This window comes from Notechis scutatus, chromosome 2 (genome assembly GCF_049901735.1).
Source record: "Notechis scutatus isolate UNSWTSFEM ecotype Mainland chromosome 2, rNotScu1.2, whole genome shotgun sequence".
NCBI lineage: Eukaryota > Metazoa > Chordata > Lepidosauria > Squamata > Elapidae > Notechis > Notechis scutatus.
In genome coordinates this window covers 75,381,229-75,398,765 of record NC_142010.1, presented here as the reverse complement: position 1 = coordinate 75,398,765, position 17,537 = coordinate 75,381,229, and the positions used below count along the sequence as shown (strand labels likewise).

Genomic DNA, 17,537 nt, shown 5'->3' with positions numbered 1-17,537 from the left:
GGAGGAAAAGCCAGAATTTCACTGTCTGAAGCCAGCAAAATAAAGGCCATCTGTATTTCCTGGGGAGGCTAGTCTATAAGGCATGTGCCATATCACAGCACACTTCTGAGACACCATCAGGCAGAACTACTTCAGCAAGGAGACTGGGTGCTTAAACACTGTACCAAATTTAGTAGAATGAACAGGAATCATCAGGGATAGGTAGTGTCATATATAACCTGGACTCGTGACATGTAGGGCTGTAAAAGATAATGACCAGCATCTTGAATTGTGCTCAGAACTCTACTGGGAGTCTGTGCAGTTCACATAACAATAGTGTTACGTGGGCATTCCATTGTGTGCCCACTATTGCATGCGCCCCTGCATTCTGGACCAGCTGAAGCTTCCAAATGCTCTTCTACAGCATCCCCCCATAGAGCATTTTGCAATAGACCAATAGGGAGATGACTAAGGCTTGAACAACACGAGTAGTTATCTCCCAACCTAGAAAAGAGTCCAGATGCTGCACAAGATGTATTTGTGCAAAGGTTCTTTGGGAGGGAGAGATTGTTCAACAATAATGGACTAATTATGTTTGGCACGGAAATTCTTCTCTGGCTTAGAAAGAGTCTGATATCTCTTAGAGGCACTGAATAAATGACATTTCCCAACAAATATGGCATGCTTTGCTGCTCTGCCAGATGTCAGAGAAGGAGCTTTTTTCCATACCTATCCATTCCATTATTTGTGGAATCAAGATAAATGTGCAGGATAGAGTTAATTTTGAAGGTCATGAGATAGGACAAAAGACAGTAAAACTTGCTAAGATACCACCGGGAATTCTATAGGGTTAAATCTGTATTTGTAATAAATTAGCTATTTTCTCAGATTTGGGAAGCATTTTTTTCCCCTAAACTCAGTTTTGAAAGTTTTTTTTCAACTTCACAGGCAATGGTCTACATGGTCTAGCAATCTGAACAAAATGCAGTAAAATGCCAGAGTTCAGAATAAAAACATTCCAGACATTGTACCATAACAAGTACTGCCAGAGAACATTGCAATATCTGTTTTACAAAGTAGGGGAAATGATGATCATAAACAGCAATATTTTCTCACCATTGCAAGAGCAGATCTGTTCCAAACTGTGCCGAGGAGTGAGCACACTGAATCGGGCAGAACTATATGTGAACACTGTGCCCGGATCAAGTTGAAAGGTTTCTTTGCAAGCGCGTTGAATGATACAGTTGTCCTCATGGCATGGGACATAGGTCACTTTCTTTACTCGCAGCCCAACTCGCTGGTCCATTTCTTCAGTCGACTGAGAAATCCGGGTAGCAATGAAGCTGGGCTTATAGAGTGAATATTGGGGTTCTCCAACTGCCAACAGAAGATCTACCCCATTAGAAGCCTCTGAAGGTTGCAAGCTAGCCATGTGGACATTCTGTCGCTTTGTCTCTAAGATATTCCCCAGAAACCGCTGCAGGTTGCGCCAGTGGTCACTTATAAATTCTTCTGGGTTAAGATGACGGAAATGCAGTGTCACAGCTTTATCAAGGGCATCCTGGCTGAAGGACCATACATGAACCTGGACTCTGGTTATGGTTGAAAAGGTTCCATCACTCACACTTACATTCAGAGAATAGTGGCCATGTTGGAGACCTTCGGTTGCAATTATTTTTCCATCTGAAAGTCCCACAGAGAATTGTTTCTTTTCAGGGACTACTGACACAAAGCTGTACAATAGAGTATCATGGGGGTCTCGATCAGTGGCATGAATTTTGCCAAGAACTCCACCTCGGAAGGTTCTTTCGTTGGTTGTGATGAAGATCTCGAGAGGAAGTGCGGAAGGAGGGTACTGGCTTTGTTGTATCACATAGATGCTTATAAATGCTGAAGAAGAAAGAGGAGGGCGACCACTATCAACAACCTATTGGACAAAATTACAAAAATCTTTATTACCACCAGAACTTACATACTTTTCTTGTATATCTGATTTGCTTACTTAAGCCACAAGGCAAGAAATCCAAACGTTTTGCTGATCCACTAAGAGCTGCGGTGGCACGGTATTAAAATGCAGTTTTGCAGGCTACTTCTGCTGCCTGCTGGCTGCCTGCAATTTGGCAGTTTGAATCTCACCAGGCTCAAGGCTGATTCAGCCTTCCATCCTTCCGAGGTCAGTAAAATGAGGACTCAGATTGTGGGGGCAATATGAGGACTATGTAAAATGCTTAAAGAGGGCTGTAAAAGCTCTATGAAGCAGTATATAAGTCTAATTGCTATTGCTATTTAGCCAATAGCCATTTCTTCCATCAGCCAACAAAATGTCTTTCTTGTTATTATTCTCAAGAAACATCTATTTCAATACAACACCTACGACAGCTCTCCTTGCATATTTTAAGTACTAGCAGGAAAGAAGTCTAACTTAGTCAGTAAACTGGATATACAAAATGCTGAAAAGATACCAGTTGCATTTTTGAATGATTACAGTGAAATCCAATGAAAATATCTTTGGGAATTAAGGGACACAATGCCACATCTGCAAAATACACTTATGAGCTTTCATATTCTGTTGACTTCATTTTCAAATATTATTGGTCTCTCTATGTTTCAACAACATTTCAGAGGGTCTGTAATGAAATCCAATTTTGATAGATTCTACGGGCATTATATAAGACTGGTTTTTTTTTTAGAAAATTGTCAAAACTTATACTTGGATTCTAGTATTTTATTTCTGAAAAGAGGCTGGGATTTTCTTTTGATACAGAGCTTCACTGTACAAGCCAGTGGTATTTGGTGAACAGTAGTCTATAGCAGTGGTCCCCAACCTTTTTTATGCCGCGGCCCAGTACCGGCATCAGCTGGGCGCCGCCATCTTGTTTTGATGAAAAAGTGGTTCCGGTGAGCTCACGGAAGCACTTTCATCAAAACAGATAAGCGGCGCCAACACTCGATGAGTTTTCCGGGTAGAAATGGCTTTCTACCGGAAAAGCTCACGGACTTTTTCATCAAAACAAGATGGCGGCGCCCAGCAAACCAGCGGCCCGGTAGGATTTGTTCCACGGACCGGTACCGGTCCGTGGACCGGTGGTTGGGGACCCCTGGTCTATAGTACTGAACAGATGTTCCCTGAACTATTTTTTTCCATAATGGCTGACTAATTTGGCAGCCCCTTATCTACCTTTCCTTGGTCACTCCTTGTCAAAAAAAAAAAAAAAGTTCCAATGACCTTCTTCCTATTAAGTTTGAACTTGATCCAGGTATACATCTACCTGGACTTGCAGAAGATATTGTTCCTTTGTTCTTCTGTTCAAGGTGGATGATGTCACTAACACTCCAGCCTGGTTAATCTGGAATGCCTTTCCTTCATTTCCCTCAACAATTTGAAAATTGTATGGTGGTCCATTCTCTGGGGAATCTCTGTCACTCACGATTAGCTCGAGAACACTGGTGCCAATTGGAGAGTTCTCCTGAAATGTTAGTGGGAGAAAAGCAGATTAGTTAGAAAAAAGAAATCAGTCTCCCTTGTTTTGGAGGAAAAGCGACAGAAGACAGAATGATTAAAAAGATACAAACAGAAGAAAGGTCTGTAAATTAATCTAAAGATCATTATTATGTGCATAATAAACATGTCCCAAACATGTTTATTTCTTACTTATTTGAATGTTAAGGGACTATGGTAATTTGTCTACTATTGCTATAAGATATCTGCTGATCGCAAGTGCACATTCCTGTCTATAAATCCAATCAAATTCAATGGCTATATGTAGCAACCTTTAAATGAATGAAACCTTAATGGGATTGCAACTGATTTCTTCCTGCTACTAAGTTTCTGCTATCTCTGGGTCTTTGGCAACCCTATGATTAACTTGGCAACTTTCAAGATTATCTCTGTAAAAGACTAATTGGGTAAGGTTGGTCTCTGTGAATGACTAGCTTACCTGAACTGCAACACTGTAATTGAGCTGAAAAAACCTAGGTGGATTGTCATTAACATCAGACACATGAATGAGTACGATGGTGTCACTGGAAAGAGCTGTCTCTCCATTGTCCATGGCTTGGATTTTGAGAGAATAGCTGGCTATCTAAAAAATATAACATATTTGGAAAATTTATAACTCCAACAACTATTAACCCAGTGATTCTCAAACTTGGCAACTTTAAGATTTGTGAACTTCAAATTCCAGATTTTGCCAAGTTTGAGAAACAGCGTGTTAACCAAACAGTGATGATTAAATAATGCATCCCAGTTTTTAATACAGATGGTTAGTTTCTTCTGACCTCCCCCCAAATTCCACCACACAAATAATGAGAATTTATTACATGACATCTTTCGTACCCATAACTCATTGATCAACTCCAATAATGGATTCTAAATAAAGAAAACAGTTGTACTTTTGTTTTCTAATCAAGGCACTTCTCAAATGGAGAAGTAATGCACCAAATCAATAAACTCATGCCTGAGTCTGTCTATTAACAAATATCACTCCTTGCCATGTATTAGGGCTGTGCAAAGCAATTAAAAGGGTTCTCTGCAATGTGCAGAAATTGCTGAGATGACTGTGCACACACTCAGATGTAGAGGGAGCTGTGAGCAGTTTTTAAATCAACTGTGTGAGACAACTATAAAGATTCTTTGGATCTTTTTCAAATGTTTGTACAGCCTCACTGAACAGCACTTCCTATCATTTTAGAGCTGCATCTGGAATCTTTCTAAGGTCAAAAAATGGCAAGTAGGTTTTTCTTGGTTCTTATATGTCAGGAGAGGGGCATTATGAATTTCTCTTGCAACACGTCTTGTGGAGATATGATTCAGAGATTTTATTTTCAGTATCAAAGTGAATCATGTTACTCACTTCTTCTCTATCCAAGTGTTTGGCAGTATAGATTTCTCCAGCTTTGGGATCAATCATGAAATGACTTAATGGATTTCCTTCCACAATAGAATATGTGATTTGATTGTTCATCAAGCCATCCTTATCATTCGCTAAAACCTGTCAAAAGGATAAAAATGCAGTAATAACAACAAACACAGACAGTCCTCTTTGTAGGCACAATATCATTGACCATGCCAGTTCCAACTTTTTATAGAAGATATTAATTTTGGGATTGATTATTAATGTAATCAATGTTTGGGTTTTCTACACTGATTTGATATCTTCCTTCCTTCCTATCTTCCTTTCCTTTCCTTTCCTTTCCTTTCCTTTCCTTTCCTTTCCTTCCCTTCCCTTCCCTTCCCTTCCCTTCCCTTCCCTTCCCTTCCCTTCCCTCCGTCCCTCTAATATCAAACTGGTTTCTAGTAGCCTTGTCTGATAATAGAAAAGACGAGAGATAGCCAATTTGACTTCAACAATGCCATTCTGTTTTTGTCTTTACCATTTCCCTGTTAACAGGAGTCAACTGTTCTATGCATCCTTCAATTCATAGTTCTTCCAAGATAGCAAAACACAAAATGAGAGCAGAGAAATGAGTTTGCAGCATGGGCCTGGCTTAGACAACCTATAGTCCCAAAGCCATATACAGGCATAGGAACTACAGAGTAAGGGGAGTGGGAGTGCCAGTGACAAAATATATATAATGATGACATGAAGCAAGCTCTGCCTCTTATGCCCTGGCCTGCAGTACTGCAATAAAAATAACTATGAAAAGTTGGAAGTTGCATCATAATGTTATGGTGTATGTTTCATCATTTTGGCATGGCTTTAGTCAGGAAAAGATTGCCTGGGCAAGCAGACCCTGAAGCCGTTTTTCAGGTCCCTGGATTCCACTGTTAATGATGGTGCAACAATTAGTAGGGTAGATTCCTGTCATTTTGAGCAAAAATAATACAAACCACACTGCAAGCTATGAAGTAGGAATAATTGTAACTTCTAATAGCAATAGGTCTTCCTGAACATCCCTCAAAAATCCAGATAGAAAAACACAAAAGGCAGACCCCTGTGCAACACTGTAAAATGTGGCTTGCATCCCACAGAATGTTGTCCACCCTGATTGTGATTATGTCTCACCGTGAACACTATTTCACCAATGGCTGCATCCTCACTGATGTTGGCAATATAGAGATCTTGGCCAAATTCTGGCACATGATCATTTATGTCTGTGACGTTGATCAAAATCATTGTGACATCACTGAAAGATGTAGAAGTTTTTCGTATACCCTCGATGGTTAAATAATATTCATGGGCAACTTCAAAATCCAGAGTTCCATTAATGTACAGGATGCCTACGAATAAAGATAGAATTAAACATACACACACACACACAAATTAAAACAGCCCAAACTCTTATGCAAACTGGCTACTTTGAAATTTTTTAACCACTCACAACAATCAAGCAACCCAAACTTGATGGTCATTGGGTGCCATCTAGTGGTAATAGGATTGCCACATGAACTGCTTTATGGGCACATCAACTTATCTCAGATAAATCAATATTTTTAATTAGAAATTTCAACATTTATTGAGTTTTGAGTAGGAACATTAAAAAGTGAATACAAGGAATGAAGAATAGCTTTGACATATCTCTAAATTCCTTCTCTGTCTGAAATCTTGATATGTTCATAATTAAATTAGTAAAGAAATAGAACAGGGATAAAATCAATCTTGTTATAAGAAAACAATTGGTAGACTGGATTATTTGCTGAACAAAGAACTCACCAGTGCTTGAATGGAGCCTGAACTTCCCAAGATAATTTCCGCTTGTGATTTCATATCTAATCTCCGTGTTTGCAACAGTACTTCTTGTCAAGGTAGATAGATTCAAAACTTCTGTCCCAACGGCCACATTCTCCTTTACCTCAATTAAATATTCTGTGCTGAGAAATACTGGCAGATATTCTTTTAGATCCACAACTGAGACAGTCACAGTAGTAAAGGAAGAGAGAGACTGTGGAACCCCCCTGTCCTCGGCCAACACAGTCAACTCCAGAACTGAAGGGGATTCCTTAAGAGGCTTCTCTAGAAGGATTACACCAGTTACCTCATTGACTGAAAAATGGCCATTAGCTGACTCAGCAAGGTGATACCTCACCTCACTATTGAGACCTGGAAAATATCAAACAAGAAACGTCATGCAAGAATTCACTTGATTCGGGAATTATTCTTTTAGAAATGGGATGAACGGAAGGGAAACTAGTACCTGCCATGACTTATTTGTTTAATTTTTTAAACAATATCTCCAAAGTTAAAATACAAAAGAAAAGAAAAAAGAAGGCATCAACTACAAACTAAAAATGAACACCCCCCCACCACAACTGAACAAAGTACAATAATAAAAAAGTGTGTGGAACAAATAACAAATATACCATTAACATTCAACATACAATGTCCAGCCTGATTGAATGTTGAAAAATATATCTCAAATACATGATACATTCCATCTCCTCTTACATAACAGGTCTACAACTAGTTATTATTTCCCAATCTTTTATTTATTAAAAAATACTATGTTACATATAAAGATGTCACCAATGTAGAAATCTGTTGTGAATCTATCAAGCTGACCCAGCGTCTATTCACTTAAAAGAAAAAGTTAATAGGTAACCTCAAAAACAAAAACATGTATCTCCTTTAAGCATCGAAAACAACCACACATGACTTAAGATTTGGGAACAACTTACCTTCATCAGGATCCTTTGCAAAAACAACTGCAATGGGCGTTTTTATTGATGTATTATCATATATGGCTACAGCATAATGACTGGGATAGAACCTGGGAGCATTGTCATTTATATCGTCTACATGCACAGTAATTTCCATCTGGCAAAAACGCCCCCCTCCATCTGTTGCCTTGGCAACAAGGTGATACTTTGATTTCAGTTCCCGGTCCAATAACGTAGAAGTAGTCAGTTCTCCTAGTAAGTATAGTTGGAAGACAAAGATTTGGTGCAGGACTTTCAGTATCATTATGGGCAAAATTTATTCTATGCAACTGTACATTTTTAAACATTTTAAGAAATAGAGCCAGGCAAATAGAAAAAAGGATATGACTATAAATGCTTACCAAAGATTAAAAAATACCGTATTTGCCGGCGTATAAGACGACCCGGCGTATAAGGCGACCCCCACCACCACCGGAAACGCCCTCCAGAAATCCCGGGGCTGCAGCGGCAGGGCAGAGTGCCAGGGGCCGTGGGAAGAGCAGGAAGGCTGCAGCCTCGGGCGGAGCGAGGCGGCGGGATGAAGCGGAAGCGGCGCAGGGGATCCAGGAAGCCAGGCGCCTTCGCTGCGTCCAACAAGCATCCGAGCCGGCAGTGGATATACCGGCGTATAAGGCGACCCCCCACTTGGAGGCATGTTTTTCGGGGCAAAAAGTCGTCTTATACGCCCGGCAAATACGGTATATATCTTTTATTCCCCTATTCATGGGCATCACAGAACTCTTTAGAATTGTATTATCTAAAAACTATAATATTCTATGGATTGATATCTAAGGAATCTTTGTCTTTCCACTGGGATTGGGTGGCCAATAAAGTGAAATAAATTGTAATAACTTTTCAGATTTGGGCTAATCTTTTATAGACTATTTTGTAAAAAAAATACCCATGCATACTCATTCACACAAAGAATGAATCTATTTTAAGTTTTATAGGAGCCCTAGAAGGTAGTACCCAAGGAAACCGGATTTCTTAATGCAAAGTCTTCTTGCATCCTAAGAACAAGAAGGAAAACACTAGACAAGACTATTACAGTAAGTTTTGGTGCATGAGAAGTGAATAATATTTTACACTAAATTAAATAGTTTTTCTTGGGAAAATCCTACCAACATTTTACAATAAGAGGACAGAAGAGAGAAATACCAGTCTTAATATTTCAATTGAAGAAGTCTTCAAGATACATCGAAAAGTCTGCCTACCTCTGCTTTATAGTAAACAGGAGCAAACTATATTATTAATTCTAATATGTGGTGAAGGAATGAGTATGAACAGCAAAACTGTTCCTTTAAAAGGATGTAATAATTTTACCTGTATAAGAATCCAGTCTAAAATCCTCAGCACCAACTCCATGAAGGCTGTAAGTGATCTGACCATTGCTACCAGCATCGACATCTGTAGCCAACACTTTAAGAACAGAAAATCCTTGGGATGCAACCTCTGAAACTTTCCCTTCGTATAGTGTCTGGAAAGGAAGAAAATTATTTTATCAAGTTAACATTAATCCACATGAACAATATACCTGTTTGTGAACCAATAACACTGAAGTGTTACAGATGGGCTCCTTCCTGTTACCCTAATGCTATCCAACATTATGTTATTCCAAGGTAATAATAATTCATGAATCCTCCAAAATGAGTAATAGAAGTTTTGTGCAGGTGAGTAATTATTAAAATAATTGCTCCATAATTGTGTATTCTCCAGGTCAACTCTGGCACCATATCAATATAGAGCCTGTGCATACATGTTTGTATAATTTCAGAATGAAGCCTTTTACATAGATCTACAATTACCTGCTTGCATTCAGGGCTGTTATCGTTAACATCAAGGACTAAAATCTCCACTTCTGTGGCTGCTTGAAATTTTCCATCAGATACCATGACTTTGAGCAGATATTTTTCTGTTTCTTCCCTGTCCAGAAGCTTCTTGGAAAAAACCTTCCATTTCCCATCAACTTCACTGATACCAAATTGCCCCAGAACATCTCCTTCTGATAAGATAGAGAATATATATGGTTATGAAAAAAAAGTGTTTCAGGTTTCAAGATTACAAAAAGAGGCATATACCTGGAGTCTTCTAGATATTGTTCACCTATGTTATGTGTAGAACCAGAAAATTTACTTGATATCATATAGATAACTGATTCTGAGTTAATTCATAACATTTAACCAGGAGACTGATTATGGTATGCACTGAAGCAGCTATTTTATTATCCTTCACTCTGTGGGTAGGGACAATTTTATAATAGATACCGACTATTAATTATGAAGATACATAGGGAACTGATTAAACCGTTGTTTGGTATGCTGGACAATGTTTCAATCTACACTGACAATTTGAGAAGTTATTTCTTTGATATATTACAGTGAAATGCAATTCTTCTTAGTTCTATTCTATATCTATGCTGAATAAATCACAAATTATAAAATTTGCCTCCATAGTTTATATTTATCATGCAAAGACACATATATTAGTTGGTTAGAGTATACAACTGACATGAAATATATGCATAATTAACTTTTGATCGTTGATCAGAAATTTAATTCAGGACTGGAATTAAAACTGCAGGATCGAAATAATGCAGCTGCATTTGACTAACAGCAATGATGTTTTAGAGTCAGATAAATGTCACACAGTTAAATCACAATGCATTTTAGATCAGAATTTTTCTTATAGCAATTATTGGGCCTGGTGTAGAAGTTCTCTATATAATAAGACCCAATAGAAAGTACTCTTTCTTGGAATATTGGCATGTAGCTATTTCTCTACACATTTAGTCTCAAAATATCTCCCGATAAGGCATATGTTGCATCAAATGGCCACTGTTAATAATGAAAATCATCTTACATTTGCAACTGCAGAGATATCAGCAAGATTAATTTATAGAAAAGGGTGCTGTCAAAAGTTAAGTAAATTTATCCAAAGCACCCTCTCCACTTTTTACCAAATCTTAAAAAATATAGATACATACCAGTGATGTAACACACAACCTGTCTATTTTCTTCTGAAAGATCTCTGTCAATACTATTAAGAATGGTTATCATCTGCCCAGGCTCAGCATTCTCAACAACCGATCCTCTGTAAATTTGTTTGGAGAACTCTGGAGCATTATCATTTTCATCAGCGACAGTGACTTCTACTAGAGTTTGAGAAGAAAATTGGATCTTCTTTCCATGATCTGAAGCTACAACGAAAAATTTGTAGCTTTTCTGAACTTCACAGTCTAGTTCTTTAAGGGTCATAATCCAGCCATTTTCACTATCAATAGTGAAGAATTCTCTGATATAGCTTAATCCTGATCCTAGGCTATAGGTCACTTGCCCATCACTTCCAGTATCCTGGTCATTAGCAGTTATCTGAATCACAGGAGTCCCTGCTGGCATGTTCTCCATGACAAAAGCTCTGTAAGGATCTGCCTCAAAAATAGGTTTGTTATCATTGACATCTTTTACGTGGATGTTGATGGATACTAAAGAGACCAACTCAGTATTCTTATATGAAGAACGAGCTAAGACATCTACTTGGTACCATTTCATCTTTTCATAGTCCATTGCCTTCTGAACAGTCAAGATCCCTGTTTGCTTATCCAAAGTGAATATCTCTTCCTCATTACTTTCAGCAGAGGTTCCTTCTACCAGACTGTAGATGATGGGTTCTTTTCCTATAGCTCGAACTAATCCTATTTCTGAACCTTCTGGGAGATCTTCATATGCTGAGAAAGTATATAATGGCTCAGAAAACCTTGGCAAAGATACTTCCCTTGGAACAACTTGAAGCTCCACTGGGACAACTGAATGCCAGTTGGGAGGCTTGGCATCTTCAGCTTTGACTCCAAATTTCAGAGTTCGGTTTTCTAGTCCCTTGAGACTCTCCTTGACTACGATAACACCTGTGGCAGTGTTAATCTCAATCACATCTTCTGTAATGACTCTATCAACAGAGTAGATGACATCAGCATTTACTCCTTCATCGGCATCATAAGCTAAAACTTGAATGACTGGAGATCCCTTTCTCATATCGGACCGGATAGACAACAGGTATTCAGAAGCTTTGAACTGAGGTCGATTGTCATTTTCATCTGTAAGTATTATTTTAACAGTGCAAAATGCCACCTTTCCTCCCCCATCCTTGGCCATGATTTTAATATCAACAACTCTTTCTGTAGAATTTTCTCTGTCCAGTTTCTGCAGCGTTTCAATGCGCCCTTTGTCGTCGATTAGAAACTTCTCCTGGCCAAGCTTGTTTATGATGATATAATCTATGGTGCCATAAGCACCATCATCTGGGTCAATAGCTGACAACTCGATCACTTCAGTTCCTATTTTTGTATTTTCAGCTAATACAACTTCATAAACATCCCGTTGAAATGCTGGGCTATATTTATTTACATTAGTTGTATTGATATATACTGGCACAGTGGCTTTAAAAACTCCGTCTGAAGCAGAAACTCTAAGACCGTAAAATGATTCCAGATTTTTTTTGCAGTGGTTTAGTGTGGAAATGATACCAGAAGTGCTATCCATTGTGAAATGCCTTTTCTCATTTCCTGAAAGTATCATATATTCCAGTCTAGGAGTATCTCTGCTGTCAGGATCAAAAGCCTGTACCTTTACAACAACCTGACCACAGCTGACCATTTTACTCACATTAGCCTGATACTGAAGTTGACTGAATTGTGGTGGGTTGTCATTGATATCCAGCACGCTGACGATCACAAGAACTTCACTGCTGAGTGGGGGCAGCCCATGGTCTGTGGCTCTCACTTTAATATGAAATTCGCGGTTCATTTCATAATCTAGACCCTGAGTTGTTGATATTTCACCAGTGCTGCCATCAATGCTGAAGAACTTTGAGGATTCTGAGTGATCCTCTAAAATCTGATATGAAACAAGCTTGTTCCACCCTGAATCTTGGTCAGTAACCAAGAGCTGAATTACAGGGGTCTGAGCTGGCACATCTTCTGAGATAGATACAGTATAAACTGTCTGTGAAAATAAAGGAAAATTATCATTAACATCCTCGACATGAACTTCCACAATTGCTTCTGAATAGGAACCCGCTGCTGTTTCTGTAGCTCTGACAGTAAACGTATGTTTTGTATCAGATTCATAATCCAATTGGCTTGTGGCCATAAGCATGCCGGTCTTGAAATCAATATGGAACAGTCTGAGAGCGTCTTTTTCCACAATATTATATATCAAGCGTAATCCTTCAGGACTTCGGGCCTGGAGGTGGAGAATGGGTGTGTAGGGTGGATTGCTTTCAGGCACCTTTGCAGTATAGAAGAGACTTGGGAACAGAGGGCTAGATTTGTTCTTCACCATTACAGTAATCTCTTCCTCAGCATACAAGGGAGGCTCACCACCATCTCGGGCAATAATACTCAGTGTGTATTTATTTAAAGTTTTTAAATCAAGTGGTTGTTTGAGTGAGATGTCTCCTGAATAGGGGTCAATCCAGAAATGCTGGTACTCTTCTACAAAGGAGTAAAAAATGACTCTGTTATTTCCCAGATCCTGATCTGTTGCAGAAATCGTAAAGATAATATCACCTGGCTCAGTGCCAGCCGGTATTGCTATATAATAAGGTAGGTTTTCAAACTGGGGTGGATTATCATTAATATCATCCACTATTATTCTTACAATTGCTTGAGAAACCCCTGGTGGATTTCTAATATCTTTTACTTCCACTGCTATTTCATACACATCTTGAATTTCACGATCAAACTTCATGTTCTTAGTCTGTAGCACTCCTGAAGATGGAATCATTCTGAACCACTCTGTGCCATTCAAGATAGAGTAAAAAAGGGGTTCATTCAGTTGATTTCCAATAACACCAAGAACAATAATAATCTGAGATTCTGTGGAATTTTCCTTTACTGTGGCTAAATATACATCTTGATCAAATTTTAAAATGCTGTCCTGTGGTTCAGTAAAATGTAGTCTGACCAATGTACTGGCCACGTATAAACCATCTCCAGCTCTAATTGTAAATTCATGATAGTTTCCTACATTAGTATGATTTACTACAGAGATAGCGCCAGTTGTTTTGTGGATGAAAAACGTATTCGTAAGGTTTCCTTCGGCTATACTGTAGATTACTTCAGAGTCTGCATCTTTTGCATTAACTTTTAAAAGTTCCATACCATCATGAATAGGAAGTATCACAGAAAGGTCATAAAAACTTTTGATAAATACTGGAGGACAGTCGTTTATATTTCTGATATAAATGGTGACTTGAACAGGTTTGGAAGCAAACAAAATGGGGTTGCCACTATCATGAACATGGACACCAAAGTGAAAAACTGTATTATGTTCATAATCTATATCAGCACAAGTAGTAAGAGTGCCCATAGTTTGGTCTATTTTGAAAAAAGTCATGGCTTCCATCTCCAAAATTTCATAAATCAACAAAGCATTAGAATCTTGGTCAGCATCTGTTGCATTTATCACTAGCGGTATATTGTTTTCATCCACAACTATGCTACCAAATGGAATATTCTCATTGATCCAGCCAATAAAAGAAGGCTTATCAAAGATAGGCAGGTTGTCATTTTGGTCTATGAGATAAACAAACACTGGAACATCCATAAATGATCCTGCCATGTTGGTGGCCTGAATTTTCAGCTGGTAAGATGAAGTCTGTTCAAAATCTAAGCTCTTCTGGGTAGAAATAAGTCCAGATTGATAATTGATAGAAAAGAAGCCGTCTTTATCTCCAGCTTTTATTTCGTAAGTAACAAATGAAGAGCTTATAGCAGAAACAAGGATTACTGGAGATCCAATGATTGCAGATTCACTGATCTCGACAACATATTCTTCTTCTGTAAACTGTGGGGGAGTAGTATCAGAAGCCTTAATATAAATGTTCACAGTAGTTGAATCTTTCAGCTGGGGAAATCCTTGATCTTCTGCTTTTACTGTGAGAGCAAATCTTTCTTGCTTGGATTGATCTAACTTCTGAGAAACTGTAATAATTCCAGATAACTTGTTGATGGTGAAAAAGCCTCCGCTGTTCCCTGAAAATAAACAAACAAATCTTAAATGAAAAAGCATAATTAAATTCTACAATGTTTATTGTTTTCTATCACATTAGTTTGCTATACGTAAATGTACCTTTTTTTAGTCCCTGGGAAGAAGTCGTTTTTCTTAAGTAGATTTTTAAAAAAACCCGTGCCTTGTCTTCTTTGTGTGTGGTCAATTTGGTCTTTTTAAAACTAATGAAAATAGGTATATTACATTTCTACTGCATGAATGTATCCATTTCCTCTGAAAGCAAAAACAACATTGGATCTAGCCCTTTGATGATGTCATTATGCCACACTCCCTAAGCATTCTCTTAAATAAATTAAAGTGTACCAGCTGATGACTTGGAGACACTGATGTTATCAGAGACGATTAAGCAGGTCTGTTTACTTTCTTACCCTGTTCTCAAAACTGTCCAGCAAAAAATTCTGGAAGGCAGAAAAAATGGTGTCACCCTCTGTCAATCTTCCAATCATTCTGAAAGCTCCTCACATATTTCCCTGCTTTAATTCTAAACATGCTTTAATGTGCATGTGTAGTCACATGTATGTGTACACACACACACACACACACACACACACACACACACACACACACACCATGTATGTTCAGGAAAACCTGCCCACAGAAAGGAAAATGACTGGTGTTTGGTATCGTTTACCCTGGTTCTATGCCTCTCTCACCTTTCTGTATCTGGAAAACAAACACGTGACTCAGTCTGTTCATAATTTGATGCTTTGAGTCAAGAAGCATCAGCCCAAGATGGGAAGCCCCCAAATATTAACAGCAAATGTGCCCTTTGATTCAAAGAAGAGTGTTAGGGAGTGTTTGGTTCAAAGAAGGGAAACAACAGAAAATATTTATGGACCAGTTGGCTCTAATTTTCTTATTTTATTTAATGTTGAATACATAGTAGATTCAGAACAATATGCTTATCTGACATATATCATTGATGCAGTTAAACACATAGACAAAAAATCTTCATAAGGCAGTACATATAGGTACCTTACCTGCTTCAAAGCAATAGTGGACTTCAGCATTAACTCCTTGATCTAGATCCAGAGCACGGACTTGCACAACTTCTGTGCCAATTGAAGCCACATTCAGAATTTCTGCTTTATAATGGAGGCTGGTGAACTGTGGAGGGTGGCTGTTACAGCCCTCGATATGAATGACAATTCGGGCAAAGTCTCGCTTGATAGGGACATCCTGGTCTCGTGCCTGAACAGCCAACAAATCAACCACAGATATTTTGTTTAAACAATATTACATTACTAATAAATTTAAGTTTGCAATATAATTTTGAAAGTATTCCTTCTCATTCTATCCACCTTTTTAAAAAAATCATTAGATGCAACAAACAAACTTTAGAAACCCTGCTGCAATCTTCTCACAGCCCATAAGGTAAGACAGAAGAGGATAGAAATTAAGCAAATCATTTATTTTCTGCTCCTCACGTACCATAACTGTCAAAGTATGCAGTGGCATGGATTGAGCATCAAGGTCTGATACTGTGACGAGCGTGCCACGGCTTGGGTCTATTTGAAAGAATTTCAAGCTCCTAGGATCTAAGCTGCTATGGAGGGTGTAGATCAACCCTTTCCCACGATCCTGGTCAGCTGCACTGACGCCAAGGAATTCTGTCCCAGGGGGCGTGTCTTCTGGAATGCGAGCTTCATAGTGGTACTCCAAAAACCGTGGTGGATGCTGGTTAATGTCAATCACATGGATGTAAGCCTATGAGAAGAAGACAAAAAGCAAACAGTAGAGAAGGTCAGTAATAGGGCTATGCAAGCATCTCCTTTCCATGATGGTCCAACGTGGGCTTCGGATACACAATTTGTGTGCATGGTCTGTTCCATGAGTTAAATTAATTCCTAAGACATGTGTTGCTACTGTTCACTTTAGAGCCTTCAAATTTCTTCTTTGGTATCCATAGTGGTGGTATTCTACTGGTTTGGCCCGTTCTGGCGTACCAATAGTGCTGAAGATCAGCTGGCAAAGAACCGATTCGCTACGAGTCTCTTGCATGATCCCACCCCTGCAGCCACGCCCACCAAACCACACCCACAGAACCAGTAGTGGGAACTTTTGAATCCCACTACTGGGTATCCATTATCTTGAACAAACTGCTTCAAAAGTGTATATGTATGCAAACAAATGCCCAATGATGACACTTCCACACTTTTTGATGTTTACCCTGCTTTTCTTTATTCTCACAGTTCTCATGCTTATTTATGTACAAATTCATGTAACCTTATTATTTCTTTATGAATTAATGCAAAGTAGCTCCAGATTGTTAGTGGAAAAGGGGAGAGTTTGTACAATTTATCTTGTGTTAAGTCATCTTTATGGTTTGAGAATCTGCACGAGGAATTGCTAAAAATACTATACCTTGGTCAAACATTACTATGGCAGCTAAATCTACCTTTTACTGTACTTGTAAGCACCTGGTTGCATAAGAAGATAATAAAATGAGCCTACAGCAAGTTTCAAATTCTGGTGGTCTGGCAGATATCCCAAGATGCCAGATGCTGATACTAGGTTTGATTTGATGGCACAATATATATTGTAATGATATCAGGACTTCATCCCAAAATGAAATCATCTAGTTTATTACAGCTAGTTACATGTAAATGAATGGAAACTTAGCCAAACCAGACTGAGATGGTAATAGTAAAGGAGAAAAAGGAAGAATGAAATGATGCCAGGAAGCAGCAGCTGGTGAAGAAACAAAATGAATATAGAGCAGTGACTGGTTTGGCTGCCTCAATATACTTACCCCGAAGCAAGTATCAAATTAAATAATACTTATTTGTTTTATGAAATGTATGGAGTTGCCCAACTCAACTAGCATTAGGCATTTATGATAAAAAAACAACAAC

At 38.5% G+C, this 17,537-nt stretch overlaps 1 protein-coding gene across 1 annotated transcript in view; it reads right to left on the bottom strand.

Annotated features, from left to right (window-relative positions):
• FAT2 (FAT atypical cadherin 2) overlaps positions 1-17,537 on the bottom strand; it is an 81,497-nt gene that overhangs the window by 15,688 nt on the left and 48,272 nt on the right. The window contains exons 8-19 of the mRNA XM_087955124.1: positions 16,114-16,389; positions 15,663-15,873; positions 10,599-14,645; positions 9,421-9,617; positions 8,939-9,092; positions 7,595-7,828; positions 6,633-7,019; positions 5,985-6,199; positions 4,833-4,970; positions 3,918-4,061; positions 3,249-3,446; positions 1,096-1,906 (exon numbers count right to left, since the gene is read on the bottom strand). Of these exons, the coding sequence (XP_087811250.1) occupies positions 1,096-1,906; positions 3,249-3,446; positions 3,918-4,061; positions 4,833-4,970; positions 5,985-6,199; positions 6,633-7,019; positions 7,595-7,828; positions 8,939-9,092; positions 9,421-9,617; positions 10,599-14,645; positions 15,663-15,873; positions 16,114-16,389 (7,012 nt within the window). The remainder of the gene's footprint in view (positions 1-1,095; positions 1,907-3,248; positions 3,447-3,917; positions 4,062-4,832; positions 4,971-5,984; positions 6,200-6,632; positions 7,020-7,594; positions 7,829-8,938; positions 9,093-9,420; positions 9,618-10,598; positions 14,646-15,662; positions 15,874-16,113; positions 16,390-17,537) is intronic.